A 17284-nucleotide genomic window follows, 5' to 3' on the forward strand; every position below is an offset into this window, starting at 1 on the left:
GTAGGGCAGGGACCGAAGTCACCTGCTACCCTGCTAGTATGATTTACATCACATGCCTTGTCGTGTCTTGACGAGGTCACTGCCACCTTACGATCTTGAGTCACCGTCCGAGAGAATCGATGCTTGTGACTTGCGAGAGGACGAGCTCCAAGCATATTTTTATTTTTCGGTTGGATTAGACCAAACTGACAGCTATTTCCAATCTAGTTTAGAAAAATAATGCAGCACCTTATTGAAAAAGGCCAAAATGACAGCAATTGCCAGAAGGCAACAAACGCACACACAACGAACATGAATAGAGACAGCCAGAACATGAAGCAAGCTCTAGCGACTAGCGGTGAAGACGCATCGGCGTGCAACGTCCGCGAGAGGCCGTGGTGGACGTCCAAGAGCCACGCCACGTCACGGCGCCCTGTGAGAAGACGACCGCAGTCCGCGCAGATTTCCGATTCTCTCCGCTCCTCCTCTTGGCGTTATTTAGACTATGGCTAGAAATCAGTATTTGATATTGTAGCATTTTTGTTTGTATTTGATAATTATTATCCAATTATGGTCTAACTCGGCTCAAAAGATTCGTCTCGTAATTTACAATTAAACTATGTAATTAATTATTATTTTTATTTATATTTAATATATGTCTAAAAATTTAATGTGACGAAGAGAGTAAAAAAATTTGCGCCTAGGTCTCTAGTCTAGTCTAGTTACCTTATCCGGAAAAAAAAAATCAAGTGCGACGGTACCAGCGCGACGGGACCCTCCCGCGCTCGCTCTTGGGCTCCAGTCCGATCGGGTCGGTGCCTACCCACCCTGCTGGCTGCCGCGGCCCGCACACCCAGGCGAGGCGCGTTGCGAGCCACGGAACCTGACCGACCGAGTCAATCAATCCGGCGAGTTGGGTGTGTGCGGCGCGGCGGTGTGTGCGTGTGCGCGTGTGCGGCATGGCGACCGCGCGCGACCGTGGCGCCGGCGGCGGATCGGCGTCGAGGGTCGGCGACGGGGACGTCGACCTGGGCGAGGGCTGGGACTGGGGCGCCATCCCGCGGCTCCTCTCCTCCGCCTGCCTCTTCCTCTGCTCCGGGTGGGTCCGCTTCGCTCACGCTCCTCTCTCTCCCCTTCCTCGCTCGCCTTAGCTTTCCACATCTGGTCAATCGAGTGCGATCTGCGCCGCGTGGGACCGAACCAACCGTAGGAGGAAGGAGGGGTTGCGCTGCCGCGACCGCGAGCGAACCAGCTGCTTCTGCCGGGTGCGATGCTGGCAGATTGACTAGCCTGTAGAGTGTGATGACACAGATGGAAATATGGAATCGCGCCGTTGCGAGACGGCAGGGCGTTCCGGTCGGCGTCCGCGCCATGGTTCATCTAGGTTGGTGATTGATTCCGCTGGGTATCTGTATACGAGTTCGACATAGGTGCTGGAATTCATATCGTTTTTTCAAGACCTTGCGTGCGCAAGGTAGTGGCCTGACCAGATTTAGCGACTACCGCTTAGCTGTATGTCTGCAGTTTGCAGCCTTTAGCCTAGGTGTCTACTCTATGTGTGCTCTGGGTCTTTCACCCACTGCCGAAAGTCGGAGGTGACCTTGTCTGCCTCTAGATTGTGGCATGTTTGCCATCTGTTTCAGTTTCATATTTGGGTATCTTTACTTGTTTTTTTTTTTATCTACTTATGCTAATTGTCTACATGATCAAACTCCTTCCGAACAGAGCAGAGGCTGTTTTGGTTGCTGCGATAAGACTGTAAAGCAACTGGGTGAACTGTCCAGAAACCTAATCACCCATGACCAAATAACCATTGGAGAGCCATTTTGGAGCACAACCACCATCGAGGTTGAACCAGTAGATCTCAGGGGTGTTTCTCCAATCAATGCATCTAACTGGGCCTTTGATCAGCATGGAACTGGTAGCAGTCATAACCTTCCTGGACTTGGTAATAATGGTAGGTCACTCTGAATCATGTTTTCAGTTCTGCTAAACTAGGGCGTTTTCACTGGATCGGCATAATGCCTCCTTTACTGCAATCTTAACCTTGATTTTGTCCTAGCTTCTCTGAGCTGAGAAAAAGAATGTCGGTCTTAGTTTTTCCGTGGTTTTAAATTTCCATCGCTTGATAAATTGTTCTTAAAAGTACCATCGCTTGGCATAAATCTCAATCTTCATGTTGAACTATGTCAGGGTTTAACTAATGCCGGTACCAAGATCGTTGCAGTTGGTGTACCATACTACCATGCCTTAGTTTTCCGTGGTTTTAATCAGAAATTTATTTCGAAGATTTGAAACCACAGTTTTGTCCTGTCATCTTTCACAACATCTGGTACATTTTGCTACTAGATTAGCGTATAAGAAACTTGAGTAGGCAGAAAAGGCAGTGCCCTGGTGGTGGGGAGGCTACTTGACCTCTCCATCTACCCGAGTTTGACACCTTCAATCAGCTAAGGTGCCCATGTTCTTTGGTGAACGCCATATCTTCTAATCATTTTTTTCTTTTCCTAAAAGAATGGGTGAAGAAGTTTTGACTTTTGAGTAGGCAAACTGTTGGCTGATTGTTATTCTGGTGTTCGTGCTGGATAACATGTGAAATTGGTGTACCTATTGAGAACAACCTTAGTATGGTTGTCTGAAGTTCAAAATATTGTTGCAGGACTCATTCTGTGGGAACAGACTAGGCAGGAGTGGACTGAAATTAGAAGTCTACGGCCGAAGGTGAAGCAGGTTCGCGAACCAGTGTTGAGGTATGAGCAAATGAAATGACGACCGCAACCCAAAAAATTTACCCATACCACTTTTTTGTCAGACAAGTATATATTCTATAAAGTACATTTTCTTTGACCAAATGCACTTTGGCCCTGCTTCATATTGAAAGCAAAGGGTTGTGCTGGGATCACCAACTTTTCAGATCAAACCTCAGAATACCATGCTTGCCTACCATCATTTTAGCTTTCAGTAACCATTTTGTCTGCATTCTTACGGAAACAGAACTAGTTTCATTTTAAATTTAGTTTATTTTTAGATGCATATTTTGTTCTCCTGAAGTTTGAAATCATTGTGATGGACTTGTTTTATCCAGGCGATATCAGTTGTATTGGCTTTGCTGGTTTCAGTTTCTACTGATTCTTCCAATTGCGTGCTGTTAGTATAGTTTATCAATTCATTCATGTTGCACACTATATGTTGCTCAAGCCCAATGTGTTCCTTTGTGCACTCCCTCTGATTCCATAAAACTTGCTCATCATCCTCACTCATCATCCTCACTAGCATCGTTGGGACCACTTTCTACACCTACTTTAATTGCAGGGAAGTTATTAAGTGATTGTAAAATAATATTTGATAAGGTTATATTGAGCTTGGACCTACATACCGTAAATGGTTATATCTATGTGACTTGGAAGTTCTACAGCGCAATTATCTAGGAAACTTTCATAAGCAACAAATAGAGTACCAAATTTGATGGCAGCTGCTCATTTTACAAGAACAATGCAGAGAACCAGCTATGCTGTTAATTGAATCAGAAAGCGGATAGTCAGTCTTATTTGTGTACAATTTGTTTTCGCTCAAATAGATACTAGGTTTTTATTCCATTCCCCATAATATGCTGAAGCCGATAATATCTTATTTTGCTTCTGATGGTGTATTTCGTTTGTGCCACCCCAAGAAGCTTTAAGGAATGCTATCTTATTGATTGTGGAGGTTTATGTAATTGTGCTAAAAAAATCCATATTTATATATGCAGTTGGAATGCAGCATATGAGAGCCTGCTTGGATCAAATAAGCCATTTCCTCAATCCATTCCTCTTCATGTAAGATCTAACACATTTCAGTCTAGCATTTCTTGCAAGGCATGCAGGCTTAAACATGGGTCATGAATTGCAGGAGATGGTCGATTTCCTTGTGGACATCTGGGAGCAGGAGGGGCTGTATGACTAGCGCAAATGATTTCATGGGATAACATATCTGGGATAACACATAGTTGTTCCTCAAGAGAGGGGAAAAAAGAATGACATAGGGTGTGTTTGTAGGCTTGAGATGAGGTAATGAGTTGGCCTGTCATTCTTGTTTTTGTCAATGGAGGCCTGTTGTACTTGCAGAATACAGCGCTGCGCTTGTAAGTCCTGATACTGATAGTGGTTTTGTTGAATTTGTCAAAGAAAGGTGTGTGAGGTTGAGTTGTGACAAAAAGTGTGATTTGTATTGATTAAGAAGGCTTTGACATAACAGTTAACACGATGGCAGTTGCGTGTTGGTTCGAGATGGTTGGATTTTTCTAAGGAGCGAGGAGTCATGTCAGTGTCCAGTTCGTGGTGATGCAGCCTTTGACTGATCAAGTTCCGGACTGTTAAATTTCGTTTGGTTCTGTAATGTGAAGTGGCTGTGACAGTTTTGATGAATGACCTCTCTTGCCGATAAGGGAAAAAATGGTTAATGTGAGCACAACCTTATTGTGAGCCAATAACCTACTAAGGCTCCAACGGAACAGGACTGATCAGCAGTTACTCTCCTCAAATCGAACTTCCCAATTCCTCATTAATCATTGAGCAGCAGCCAGGCCATGACCCATTGACCCATTCATCAAAACAACAACGGTCCGTGAATGCCAAGTCGGCAGAAGAAACCGGATCTGGCAAGGTGCACGTCACCACTCACCATGTGGCTCCCCAGAGCCAAAAGCCAAAGCGAAGCGTTCATTGTTCACAGGTATGCCAAGAAAGGCCGAAAGGGGCACGGCGAGAAGTGTGGTCTGGGCCGAAACCAGCAAAAGGCCATCGGCGTTGGGCCCCCGGCAACGACGCGCGGGCGCGGCCTTCTGCGTTCCGCCGGTCCCACCACCAGCTGTCGCCCCCCACCCCACTGCGCATTCTCACACACACACACGACACTGGCGACTTGTCCTCGGCGCCTCCGCTCCCCTTTTTCGGTGACGCCTACTTGACCGGCTGTACCGGAGACAGAGAGAGAGGGAGGAGGGTTCGGTGGCGAGAAAACCCCAATCGCCCCGCCCCATCCCCTACTCCGGCCGCAGCCGCCGACGTCGCCACGCGCATTCCGCCGCGCCAATCGGTAGGGTTCGCCCGCTTCGGCCCCTCAGCGACTCGATCCCGCTCCCTCCTCGCGCGCGCGTTGCATCTCGTCCTCGTCTCGTCCCGCTTGTGTCGTTTTTGATCTGATGATCCGTGTTGGGTGGACTGTGTGGCAGGGTACACGAGAAGCGCGGGGGATGGCGTCGTCGGCGTCCGCGCCGGCGTCCAAGGGCCCGCGCTACGCGCCGCCGGATCCGACGCTCCCAAAACCGTGGAGGGGTCTCATCGACGGCAACACGGGGTACCTGTACTTCTGGAACCCGGAGACCAAGGTTACGCAGTACGAGCGCCCCGTCGCGGCCGTGCCGTCCTCCCCGTCGCAGCCGCCTGGCTACTCCAGACCCGATGAGAGGCCGAGAAGCAGCGCACCTTCCGAGGTAACAACGCCTATTCCAAAAATGTGGCTTTGTGCGAGGTTGAGGTCTGCGAGATGGGCCTTTTTCTTCTTCTAGAGAACAAATGTTTGCTACATTCTCATAGTAGTCTGTCTTTGGTGTTTCAGCAGCGGTCGGAAGCCGCGGTGAGTCGCCCGCAGTATGTGCCTCCCTCGGATAACAGGGCAAGGAATGATCACTCGGAGGTGCCCTGTTTCTCTCTCTTTACTTCACTATATCAATCGTGTGCTACATGTCATATTTTTCCCCGCATTTGCTCTTCTGTTTGCATGGTGTGATTTACGTCAAGGCTGCCAATAAAAGTATAGTTGGAAGCAAGGATATTCTCTGCCTGCTGGTCGATTTCGGAGATGGAAATACGTAATTAGTCGAGTTCAGTTCATAGTGATGACCTTTTTCTTGGCTAACCAACTATTTATCAAGAGAGATACTTTTTTTGGAGCAACCTGCTGAAGCTGCATGCACAATGTGTCTAGTTACGTGTACACGCAATGCACAGTATTGTTATTCACTGGACATTGCTGTTTCAAAATATCAGGAAGATACAATAGTACTGTAGTAGTAATAGTGCATCAAAGAGTCAAGATACGATCAGCATATCATAAGCGATGTACTTTTCTTTCTCCACTCATAGCATGCTACCTTGTTTCCAGCCACGCTCTGCATCGGGAGTGAACCTTTCACAAAGTGCTCCGTCCACTAATCAAGTTTCTCAGGCTGCCAATGGAAGCCAAATTTCTACAGAAGCATATCGTGCTAAGCATGAGATTACCATTGTCGTATGTGATCAACTAATCCATTCCTTTTATTTTTTTGTTTACTCCCTCCATCCCAAATGATAAGATGTTTTGGCTTTTCTAGATACATAGCTTTTGCTATGCATTTAGATATAATACACCATGTCTAGATACATAGTTAAAGCAGTGTATCTAGAAAAGCCAAAACGTCTTATAATTTGGAATAGAGGGAGTACCATCAATCATTCTTGTTATTTATTTAGATGTTCCTTAGTTTTTCCATTTCTTTTATTAACAGGGCAATGAGGCACCTGCGCCATTCATGACATTTCAGTCCACAGGCTTCCCATCAGAGATTCTAAGGGAGGTAGGTCTACACAACGTGTAGCAATATTAATGTGCTTTTTTGGATTCCTTTCTGATGGAACCAGGTGGCCATTGTGCATCCATTGTATGTATGCATGATTAAACCAAGTTTTCTTTGCAGCAGGCTCTTCAAGTCAACAATCCAAGTCGTGGTTCGACCTGTTTGTTGTCTTGTACAGCCTCCTGTGGTTTGAAACAGCTCACTATTTTGTTCAGTCCCCAGCTGCATGATGTTTGGCTTGGCTTCTGTGTAACTAAAAATTGCACATCATGAGAAGCCTTTTCTCTTTGCTATAGACTATATTATGACTTTTATCCTTACGCAGATATGGTATTTAGATAATACTCATCCCTGAAGGGTATCTACCTTTTGCAGGTTCTGCAAGCAGGATTCTCGGCACCAACTCCTATCCAAGCTCAGTCATGGCCAATTGCTATAAAGGGCCGTGATATAGTAGCTGTGGCGAAGACAGGTTCAGGAAAAACATTGGGCTATCTCCTCCCAGGGTTTATTCTTCTGAAGCGTCTGCAGCATAATTCAAGGGAAGGTCCAACGGTATTAGTTTTGTCTCCAACCAGGGAATTGGCAACACAAATTCAAGATGAAGCAGTCAAGTTCGGCAGATCTTCAAGAATATCTTCTACCGTATGTTGCTTTATATTTTCTTATATCTGTTGTTATCATTACTAATGCTTTTACCTGCCTAGGTCTAGAACATGTGTCATATTTTTAAATGAATTAACTACGTTAGCGCCTCTAACCATATTTGTTAATTCTAATGAATTCATATGCGAGCAGATGAAAGCTCCACTTATGTTTAATATATGTTGTATCAGGGATGTTAATCTACTTTTTTATTGTTTGAAGTGCTTATATGGAGGTGCTCCAAAAGGCCCTCAGCTAAGAGAGTTGGAGCGTGGTGCCGACGTTGTTGTCGCAACTCCTGGGAGATTGAACGACATTTTGGAAATGAATAGAGTGAGCCTGCGCCAAGTATCTTATCTTGTCCTTGATGAAGCTGACCGAATGCTTGATATGGGATTTGAGCCACAAATAAGGAAAATTGTGAAACAAATACCACCTAGACGGCAAACTCTTATGTACACTGCCACATGGCCAAAAGAGGTTAGAAGAATAGCGTCGGATTTACTGAATAATCCAGTTCAAGTTAACATTGGAAACACTGATCAGCTGGTTGCAAATAAGTCAATTACTCAGGTGAGTAAAAATGTTTTTTTTTCCAACCAGATACTTTGTTTCTGTACTCTGAAGTGGTTTGTTGCACACTGCAGCATGTGGAAGTCATCCCACATATGGAGAAATCAAGACGACTTGATCAGATCTTGCGTTCACAAGATCCTGGATCAAAAATCATAATATTTTGCTCCACTAAGAGGATGTGTGATCAGTTGGCTAGAAACCTATCACGGCAGTATGGTGCTTCTGCTATTCATGGTGATAAATCACAGTCTGAGAGGGATTCTGTGTTGAATGACTTTCGAAGTGGCAGGTGTCCAGTACTTGTAGCCACCGATGTCGCCGCTCGAGGCTTGGACATAAAGGACATCAGGTAGGACCGTGTCTTCGTTGCTTCTAAATTTTTTAGGGCTTTTACCTTCTAATCATTAGCAACTGTGCCATAGTCATTCTAATGCTGATAATAAAATGATGAATACACACATATTTTGTAATCCATACAAATTTTCGAATGTAACCTACTGACAATCCTTCCAAAATCTCCTCACAGGATCGTGGTTAACTATGATTTCCCAACTGGTGTGGAGGACTATGTCCATAGAATTGGGAGGACAGGTAGGGCTGGTGCGACAGGATCTGCCTACACATTCTTCGGTGACCAGGATTCGAAGTACGCTTCGGACCTTGTCAAGATTTTGGAGGGTGCAAACCAATCTGTGCCACCACAGTTAAAAGAAATGGCTCTTCGTGGAGGATATGGTGGAAGATCACGTCGGTGGGCATCTTCTGATGACTCTTATGGTGGTCAGGGATATGGTGCTAAAAGATCAACTGATAACTTCAATAACAGCAGCTTCGGCGACCAGGCTGGGGGTGGTTCAAGCTTTCACTCGAGGTGCGTATCAGTTTCTGTTTGAATGCTTCCTTTTAGCCTAGTACAGCCCTAACGAGTCATCAATTAGCAGCTTCCATAACAGCTCCAGTGGCAATCAGTTTGGTGATATTACGAGCTTTCCTGGCAGGTATGGTGAAAATTTCTATTATACATTGTCTTTGGCACTTCTATACATTGTAATGAACCATCACATTACAGCTATGATAACAGCAGCCGCAACAATCAGACGGGTGACAATGCAAGCTTTCCACCCAGGTGTGTATAAATTTTCCTATCCAGATGATTATTTAGCTGATGTATCCCTGCTACATGATTAATTGCTATCTTTGATACAGCTCCAGCAACAATCAGTCTGGGGATGGTCTCAGTTTTCATGAAAGGTACTTTATTAGTCTTTGAGCCAACATTTTTACCATCTTTGGAATTACCCAATGTCATTTGAAATTTTGAAGTTTATATAATCTCTGAACTTGTTGTCATTTGGTGCTGTCTGTCTTGTTGAAGTACTGATCTAATGGAACTTGCTTAGCATGAAAACAAAATTATATTAATGCATCTTTTGTCCTATTCCCTTTTTCTTCAACAACTATTATCACTTGGTTTCTTAAGTTTCTTATCTTTTATGGAATGTGATTGCATCCATGAAGAATGAATCTCAACCGTCTGAATGAATCTCAACCGTCTGTATCCTCCATTCAAATGGCAGGTTCTATGGATCACGTGGAAGGGATCAGAGCAAAACAAGCAATGATGGATTCCGTGCTAGGAGCAGGAGTCCTCCTGGCAAGCCCGTGGGAGTTTCTAATTGGTGATTGCATCCACTAGGTGCAATCCAATTTCGGCGATGGTGACTAAACCAAGTATAAGAAGATGGTACCCTAACAAGTTATATTATTTCCTTATCTTATCCTGCTTAAATCCAAGGAAGTCCTGGAACATCACTAACTTAGGATATGGGTGATGGTCTGATCCCTAATGGTCTCCTGCTATCTTGATTTTGACGCCTGGGAGACGCCTGATTCCGTACCATATGCCTGTGGTCGTAGGTTGTAAAGCGTTAAAACTTGACTTTGCTAGTATACTTCCTAATGCTATTATAACCCAATCCTGAGTAGACAAACGCATGGGGATGAATTTTGGACGAAACCATGGACAACTGATGTTTCATGTTTGCGTTTAATGTTATGTACAATCTATGTCGAAGACTGTTGTAAATGCCGCCCGCATGGTTTTATATTGAACTGAGTGCCCGTTATTACATGTGTTGAAGGATCATCCAGCACGTAGGTGACTCTGCTCATGCGAGTTTTGTGGCCTCGACAGAGGCTTCTTGGTTGAGACCTGGGAATCTCAACAAGTTGCGCTTGTCTTTGTATATTGTATATTATATATCATGCTGCTTCTGCACATGCGCCACCGTCTTGCTGATTTGTGTTCGCTGGGCCACCACACAATGACGTAGACAGTCGTTTGCCGTGGTTTGGACTAATTCTAAACATATAGTATGGCTAGAGAACATGTCCATGTCTCGTGAAACTCGAGAATATATTCGTTCATGATTCTTGCAACTCTGCAAATGGCTGTTGCCTGTGCCCTGTGGTACAAGTGTACAACTGGGTGGAAACAATGCTTGGTGCATATCCTCATTGAGATTCTAATGTCGATCTAATCTCTATACCTCAAAAGCCTGTAATTTCTCTCAAACTACTGTAATCTGTTTCATCCCAGCTTATGCATCCTTTGCCTTCTTGGTTCGCGTCAACCTAGAGTAAAGGAAAACACCTGCTAATGCAGCACCAGTTCCTGTAGGAAGAACAGCAAAACATAGACACCATGATTTGGCTTGAAGTGATGCAAAAGGAGTAATTTTTTTTTTTTTTTTGGGGGGGGGGGGGGGGGGGGGGGGGGGGGTTGGGGATTGATCAAAGTTACCTACCTAGTGCATTGACAGGCGAAATAGGGGTGCTGAAGAACAGAACGGAGGAGACGATCACAACCACACGCTTTACGCAGTTGGCGACGGAGTGTGTCACCGGTGACACTCTGGACAAGATCAAGTACGAGAGCTGCCATTGCAAGGGAAGACCATGCATCAAACACAAGCTTTTCTTTTTGGAGACACAGAAAGAGGTGAAGATCCCATGGGGATGAAGAACATGATTATCTCCTCACCTTCTGGTAGCCATGGAAGCACAGACCTGCGAGCGCTGCTCTCACGCAGAGCTCTTGGAGGTTAAGGCCCTACATGATGCCAAAGCAAGATTATGGTAACTTCGTTGTTTGGAGAGCGATGACAGCTGATTATTGAAGTATATATATCTTGTCTGATTTTTGAAACGCCTACCGTGCTCTGGAGGTATCCTGGGGTGAACTTGATGCCTTCGGCCAAGAACATCAGAGGGCAAGATAGCAGAAATGACAGTACAGTGATCACCGAGAAGAGATTTATGTCATCCATAACATCCTGCATCACGAGGCAATTTTTACTGTTACTATAGTTCACCGACCGGCGGTACTATTAATCTGATGAAGGAAAATTCACCTTGTCACCGGCAAGGAGTTTCTTGCTGAGGACGTTCCTCGATTGGTTGGTCAGATTAGACGCCATGGCGCTCCAAAACCCGGTCCTGATTCCCAGACAAAATTACAGTGTCAACTGTCAAGATTCCTCCAATCATTTGAGTCCCAACAGCAAAAAGGCAAAGAATCGCTCGGTACTACGGCCACTATTTAGATCACCTCCAAATTCTAAGTTTTTTTACTTTCCCTCCATCACATTAATTTTTGGACGTATGTATGGAGCATTAAATGTAGGTAAAAAAATAACTAATTATACAGTTTGGTTGTAAATCACGAGACGAATTTTTTGAGCCTAGTTAGTCCATGATCAGATGAAGTTTGTCAAATACAAACGAAACGTGCTACAGTGTTCAGATTGCAAAAATTTGCAATCTAAACAAGGCCTACACTACGATCCAAAGATTCTCCAACAGTAGGCAAAATAGGTGGCGGGCAGCACTGACCAGTTGAAAGAAACTTCGGTGAATGACGCCAAGGCGACGCCGCCAACGATCGGCACGAGCGAGCCCAGCACCGGCAGGGAAGGGACCTGCATAGCAAACATCGAATGAGAACTGATCATAGATTCCAGTTTTCTTCTTGTTTCTTGTTGATTCCATTCACGGCGGAATCGGCGAGAATTCGTTTTGCTTTTTCAGGACTCAGGAGGTGCGAGTGAGACGGTGGTGAACCTCGCCGAGGAAGAGGGCGGAGAGGACGACGGTGAAGAATGGCTCGGAGGCCTTGATGGTGTGCGTGAAGGAGACGGCGACCTTGCCCAGGCTCATGTTGGTGAACACCGTGCCCAGCATGTGCCCCACGGCCAGCGGCGCGATCTTGCCCAGCTGCAGCAGCAAAAGTTGTACTACGAATCAGCAAACCAAGCGGAGGGGGGAAACGAACGAGATTGCAGCTTCGCTTCGCACGCAGTCGTCGCGGAGAGAATGGCCTCACCTGCGCAGCGGAGAGCTTGGGCGCCGGGTGGAGCCTGGTCGCCCACATGAGGAAGATGAGCAGGGAGCCGAACGCGAGCTGGAAGGCGGTGATGGTGTACGGTCGCGGCAACGGCAGCGCGCCGAGAACCTGCAATGGGGGGACGGAGACGGACCCGGTTGGTCTTGATCGATCAGGGGGAAGAAGAGGGGAGGTGATATGGAGATCACTCTTGAGATCGATGCTGCGGTGAACGGGCCGGACAGACCTGCTTGTTGTAGATGTTGAAGTAGATGTTGAGCAGGTACCACGCGACGATCATGGCGCCCAGCTGCGCCGTAGCCGCAATGCCGCCGCCGGCGCCACCGTCTCTCGTCACCGCGGCGGCACTCGCGTCGTCCGCCGGCACCGATGCCGCCGCCGCGGCAGCAGCAGCCGCCGCCTTGGCGACCTCCCCATTCTTGCCGCTACCGGACAGCAGCGACAGAGGCCTGAGCCGGCAGCCGCCGCGGACGCGCAGGAGCGGCAACGGCGGGGCGGTGGCGCCGGTGGCGCCGCGGGGCCCGAAGAAGGAGGACGACGAGGAGGCGACGACGCCGACGTGGCGCGAGGCGAGGGCGGAGGCGCGACCGCGCGTGGCCCGAGTCCAAGAGGCTCCGGAGACAGAGGTCGTCCCTGCGGCCGCCGCGCCCTGCATCATCTTGCGCGGCCTTCTCGCGAAGCGGTCGCCGCCCCCGCCCGCGCTCGTGGTCCGGTCGCGTGCGCTACGGAAAACGGAAAAAGATGGTGTCCGGGTGAATCTTCCCGGGATCCCGTTCTCGTTCGTCCCTGTGCCTCTGTGATTATACTGCGAGCAGTGAGCCAGTGAGACGACGCGAGATAGGGGACCAGGGGAGACCCCAGCGGCAGGTTGGCATTTGGCAGGGGCAGCAGCAGTGCACAATTGGGATTTGGATGCGTGGCGGCTTTCTTCGTCCGACCTTCGCAGCTGGACAGTTGGTCGTGTCGATGTCGTCGGCAGCACCCTGTTGGATTGGGCACATGTTTCTTTTTTTTTTTTAGTTAAATGCATCACAGGTTCATTAAGTCTGTGTTTAGTTTCAGAAAGTTGAAATTTTGGGCTACTGTAGCACTTTCGTTTTTATTTGGCAATTAGTGTTCAAACATGGACTAATTAGGCTCAAAACGTTCGTCTCGCAATTTCCCACCAAACTGTGCAATTAGTTTTTTTTCGTCTACATTTAATGCTCCATGCACGGGCCGCAAATATTCGATGTGATGGCTACTATAGCACTTTTTGGGATTTTGGGTTGGAACTAAACATGGGCTAACTTGTGAGGAGGTTTCGGTTAGATCCATTAATTTTTAAAGTGGCTTTTTAGGCCTATAAATTTTGTATGTCATATCACTCAGGTCCATACTTTTTCAGGTTGGCTTAGGGCTTCGACCCGGCCGCCACCGCCGGGCACGACCTGCTCCCTCTCGACGGCGACAAGCATGGCGGGCCCGGGTCCATGTACGAGCACACAGCGGCGGCCGCCGGGGCCTCCAACATGCTCTCCAAGATGTTCAACTTCCCCGCGCCGCGGTCGGGGCCCTCCGCCACCGAGCTGCTGGCCAGCCAGATGAGCGTGAACTACCGCTTCGGGCTACGGCGGCAGCAGGCCGGGCCCGGAGGGGTGGCCGGCTTGTCCAGCGGCGACGACGGTTGGTTCGGGGCCGGCGCGGACGTCGCATGATGACTAGGCTTCTATGTCCCACTCCCACAGATTCCCACCAGGGCAACAGCGACGTCTACGGCTACTCCTCCGATGGCTTCGACCGCCCAGACTCCAGCCACCACCAGGACCATCGGCAGCAGCACGAGCACGTGGCGCAGCAGAGCCGCCGCGACAAGCTGAGGGTGCAGGGCTTCGACCCGACCGCCGCCGCCGGGCACGGCCTGCTCCCTCTCGACGGCGACAAGCATGGCGGGCCCGGGTCCATGTACGAGCACGCAGTGGCGGCCGCCGGGGCCTCCAACATGCTCTCCAAGATGTTCAACTTCCCCGCGCCACGGTCGGGGCCCTCCGCCACCGAGCTGCTGGCCAGCCAGATGAGCGTGAACTACTGCTTCGGGCTACGGCGACAGTAGGCCGGGCCTGGAGGGGTGGCCGGCTTGTCCGGCGGCGACGACGGTTGGTTTGGGGCCGGCGCGACGGGTCGTGCTGGCTTGGTCCTTAGTGGGGCCAGCATGGGCTCGTTAGGTGAAACGTCGTCCCCGAAGCAGCAGCAAGCAGCCAGCCAGATGAGCGATGCAGCTCTTCCTGATGAACCCACAGCAGCAGCAGCAGCAGTCTAGATCGTCGTCGACGTCGTCGCCGGGGCCCTATTCGTGGAAGGCCAGGGGTTGTGCCTCTCGATGTCGCCGTCGCTGTAGCAGCTGGAGATGGCAAAGCAGGCCGAGGAGCTAAGGGTCTAGGACGACATGCTCTACTTCAACCGGCAGCAGCAACATCAGGGTGGCCCATCGGTGCAGCAACAACAACTGCCAATGGCATTGCACGGCTAGGTCGACGCGCTGGGGCAGCAGCTACATGTCAGCTACGGCTCAGCCGACGTCGCGGGCGTGCTGCGCAACTCCAAGTACACCCGCGTGGCGTAGGAGCTCCTCGAGGAGTTCTGCAGCTCCGACGCCGCACATTCGCCTTCTGTCCTCGCTCCCCTTCCTCACGTCGCTGTCCCTCGCCGACAACCGATTCCACGGCGAGCTCCCAGCGGGGGTCCCACTGTCGTCGAGCCTCCACATCCTCGTCCTCTCCAGCACCATCCCGCCTCCTCCGTGGTGAGGTCGCCCACGCCGCTGCCGCCGCGCGTTCACCGTAGCAGCAGAAGGTCCAGGAGCTTGGCGTTGTGCTGGGCCATCCACACGTACACGTGTAGCCGCGACAGGATCTTGCGGAGCGACCGCCGCGACACCAGCCTCCTCCTCCTCGCCACCACCGCCGTCGCCATGGTCATCGCGGTCTTCGAAGCGCATCACCAGCTGCTGGTCAATCATCAGTAGCTGGCTCATGGTTGTGACTGGCTGCTCTGGCTGCGTTTGCATGTTACGCATCTCATGCCTTCCATGGCGATGGAATGGTTAGTTGGTCACGCAAAGTGTGAAGCGTGTGTGTACCGAAACTAGCAGCGAGCATGTATTGTGACTGCAAGGCGTCGTCGGTGCGGAGGCGGAGGCTGAGAAAGACGGTGGAGCCATGGCGCATGCCGTAGTGCACGACGCGGAGGCCATCATCGTCAGCACCCGCACCCGGCGGTCTCCTCGGCGTGGCAAGATAGTGTGTCGGTGGCGGCGGGGGCGCTCGTGCTGTTGTCGTTGAGGCACTGGCACTTGGCCTTCCCGGGGACACATAGGCCGTACGCTCCGCATGGCGTTGGTAGCTCGCACCGCTCCAAGATGGCCCTATAGTCCGACGTCCACGCCTTGGATCCGCTGGTCTAGTAGTATGCGTGAAGGTTGCCGTCGTCTTCGAGCGTCATCCAACGGAAGGCGTCGGTGAGGTTGTCCACGAACGTGTCGAACGAGAGCACGTCGACTCTCCGGTACAGGCCGAAGAACCTGTGGGAGTCAAGGCGGCCATATACTGGTGGCTCCGTGATGCTCTCCAGCTGCGCCTCGAGTGTCGTGTGCCGCCAGTACGTCAATACATACATATGGTGTTTCTTCTTTTTGCGTTCGAGATCGACAAGGATTCAGAAGACAAACTCTAGCTACCTACCGCTGGCCACCGGTCACCTAGCGTCACCGGCGGTGCTGCTGAACCCGATGTCATGGCCGCCCCTGCGCAGCGTGCTGGTAAGCAAGGATGAGCTGAGCGAGTCAACGGACGACGAGTCGTCTGACAGTCCGGTGAGCCCCAGCAAGTCCGACACGCTGTCCTGTAGGCTGAGCAACAGCTGCTGGTTGTTGGCACTATTGCCGAGGCTCATGGATGGCCTAGCCATGGGGACGAATGGCGGGTCCGCCTCGCCGCCCAGCACCTGCACCACGCCGCGCATCTCGGGCCACAGCGCGGGTTCTGGGCTAGAGCACGCCAGCCCCACCAGCAGCGCGCGCCGCGCCTCGTTGTAAGTGCATCTAGCCCTTTAGTGGATTTTGGTAAATTGAATGATAACATAATTAAAGGTCTAATAAGTTTGCTAAGTGTTGAACAGGAAATTGAGTCTATCGCATATACTTGTGGGTTGTGTATTAACAAGTATATACAAGGTTCAACTAGTAGGCAAACTTAATGATATGCCACATTATGTTAAAGTGAATGCCCAACTATGTATTGTTGTATTGGAAGTCTTTGGATGCAATCTAGTTCAAGCAAAAGACAACAATGCAAATGGAATCAATGAAATGGCTTCTATGTTGTGGGATATCATAGCATCATGTGAAAGCAAACATACTTGGTAAATGACAATGTATAGTGGATATAAGTCGGTCTCTACATTGGTTTGCTTACATGGATGAATATATAAAAGATCAATTGGAATGTCAAGCCAAAATAAGAAGGGAATAAGGAATTATGAATTGGCTTGACCATATTGATGTTGATCCATGTATGTCTCTATGTGAGACAAACTGAAGCTTGATTGATCTCAACATTCATATCTAGAAAATATTCAAGCAAGGATCAAAATATTGAAGAAATGGTTTTCAATGGATGCTTAATATAATGTGACTTAAGTATGGCTTGATAGGGTGAAGATAGCAAGGAAAGAGCTTCAAGGTACTAAGCGAAGGAGAAGGGCAAGCGATGGCTTAGCGATCAAGGTACCATGGCTAAGGTAAAGAAGAGAGTACTTGCATTGAGTCGAGGTACTAATCAAGCTATGAGAAGTCATATTGTGTTGAGGATCAAATCATTAGTGAAAGTGACTTGAAGCCATAAAGGTAAACTCATATGTATGGAAATGGTTCAAGTCATATAATCAAGGTATAATGAGAATGAGGAAAACATATTCGATAATAGAAGTTTTCAATTGCCAAATGAAGTGGCAACCAGCTCAAAGGCATTTATATTCTTTTATGCTTTGAATTTGAGTTTAGGAAAAGCCATACTATAAAGAGAGATTCTAGTACAGTTGGTCAACTGTGC

General features: G+C 48.9%; 3 protein-coding genes across 7 annotated transcripts; 2 read left to right on the top strand and 1 right to left on the bottom strand.

Annotated features, from left to right (window-relative positions):
- Positions 1 to 839: 839 nt before the first annotated feature.
- LOC136461683 (uncharacterized) lies at positions 840 to 4243 on the top strand. The gene is made up of 5 exons (XM_066460978.1): positions 840 to 1078; positions 1710 to 1936; positions 2639 to 2729; positions 3728 to 3794; positions 3868 to 4243. The coding sequence occupies exons 1-5, from the start codon at positions 939 to 941 to the stop codon at positions 3919 to 3921; spliced, it is 579 nt and encodes a 192-aa protein (XP_066317075.1). The 5' UTR covers positions 840 to 938; the 3' UTR covers positions 3922 to 4243.
- Positions 4244 to 4870: 627 nt separating this feature from the next.
- Positions 4871 to 9923, top strand: LOC136461680 (DEAD-box ATP-dependent RNA helicase 14-like). 5 transcript variants are annotated; one of them, XM_066460975.1, is made up of 13 exons: positions 4871 to 5052; positions 5189 to 5449; positions 5575 to 5652; positions 6121 to 6246; positions 6503 to 6571; positions 6947 to 7216; positions 7439 to 7789; positions 7864 to 8141; positions 8319 to 8663; positions 8746 to 8790; positions 8874 to 8918; positions 8999 to 9043; positions 9370 to 9923. In XM_066460975.1, exons 2-13 carry the CDS (start codon positions 5210 to 5212, stop codon positions 9473 to 9475), a joined length of 1998 nt encoding a protein of 665 aa, XP_066317072.1. In that variant the 5' UTR covers positions 4871 to 5052; positions 5189 to 5209; the 3' UTR covers positions 9476 to 9923. The 5 variants fall into 5 exon arrangements, with proteins under 5 accessions (XP_066317072.1, XP_066317070.1, XP_066317069.1 ...); XM_066460973.1 differs by having other exon boundaries at positions 4873 to 5052; positions 8734 to 8790; XM_066460972.1 differs by having other exon boundaries at positions 4873 to 5052; positions 8862 to 8918.
- Positions 9924 to 10189: 266 nt separating this feature from the next.
- Positions 10190 to 13125, bottom strand: LOC136461681 (phosphoenolpyruvate/phosphate translocator 3, chloroplastic-like). Its single transcript, XM_066460976.1, has 9 exons — positions 12424 to 13125; positions 12177 to 12305; positions 11915 to 12067; positions 11687 to 11772; positions 11206 to 11290; positions 11008 to 11127; positions 10836 to 10904; positions 10600 to 10729; positions 10190 to 10466 (listed from the first exon to the last, which is right to left on the bottom strand). Exons 1-9 carry the CDS (start codon positions 12853 to 12855, stop codon positions 10393 to 10395), a joined length of 1278 nt encoding a protein of 425 aa, XP_066317073.1. The 5' UTR covers positions 12856 to 13125; the 3' UTR covers positions 10190 to 10392.
- Between the last annotated feature and the right edge of the window lie 4159 nt (positions 13126 to 17284).

The sequence above is a fragment of the Miscanthus floridulus genome, chromosome 6, assembly GCF_019320115.1.
Source record: "Miscanthus floridulus cultivar M001 chromosome 6, ASM1932011v1, whole genome shotgun sequence".
Taxonomy (NCBI): domain Eukaryota; kingdom Viridiplantae; phylum Streptophyta; class Magnoliopsida; order Poales; family Poaceae; genus Miscanthus; species Miscanthus floridulus.

Excerpts from the sequence above, each read along its gene's own strand:
- LOC136461681 (XM_066460976.1), bottom strand. The coding sequence starts at position 12,855 with ATGATGCAGGGCGCGGCGGCCGCAGGGACGACCTCTGTCTCCGGAGCC. Across the intron at positions 12,306-12,423 it reads TCAACATCTACAACAAGCAG|GTTCTCGGCGCGCTGCCGTT; the intron begins GTCTGTCCGGCC and ends CCCCCATTGCAG. Across the intron at positions 11,773-11,914 it reads CCGCCCTCTTCCTCGGCGAG|GTCCCTTCCCTGCCGGTGCT; the intron begins GTTCACCACCGT and ends TTTGCTATGCAG.
- LOC136461683 (XM_066460978.1), top strand. The coding sequence starts at position 939 with ATGGCGACCGCGCGCGACCGTGGCGCCGGCGGCGGATCGGCGTCGAGG. Across the intron at positions 1,079-1,709 it reads TGCCTCTTCCTCTGCTCCGG|AGGCTGTTTTGGTTGCTGCG; the intron begins GTGGGTCCGCTT and ends CGAACAGAGCAG. Across the intron at positions 1,937-2,638 it reads TCCTGGACTTGGTAATAATG|GACTCATTCTGTGGGAACAG; the intron begins GTAGGTCACTCT and ends ATATTGTTGCAG.
- LOC136461680 (XM_066460970.1), top strand. The coding sequence starts at position 5,210 with ATGGCGTCGTCGGCGTCCGCGCCGGCGTCCAAGGGCCCGCGCTACGCG. Across the intron at positions 5,450-5,574 it reads GAAGCAGCGCACCTTCCGAG|CAGCGGTCGGAAGCCGCGGT; the intron begins GTAACAACGCCT and ends TTGGTGTTTCAG. Across the intron at positions 8,791-8,861 it reads ATTACGAGCTTTCCTGGCAG|CTATGATAACAGCAGCCGCA; the intron begins GTATGGTGAAAA and ends ATCACATTACAG.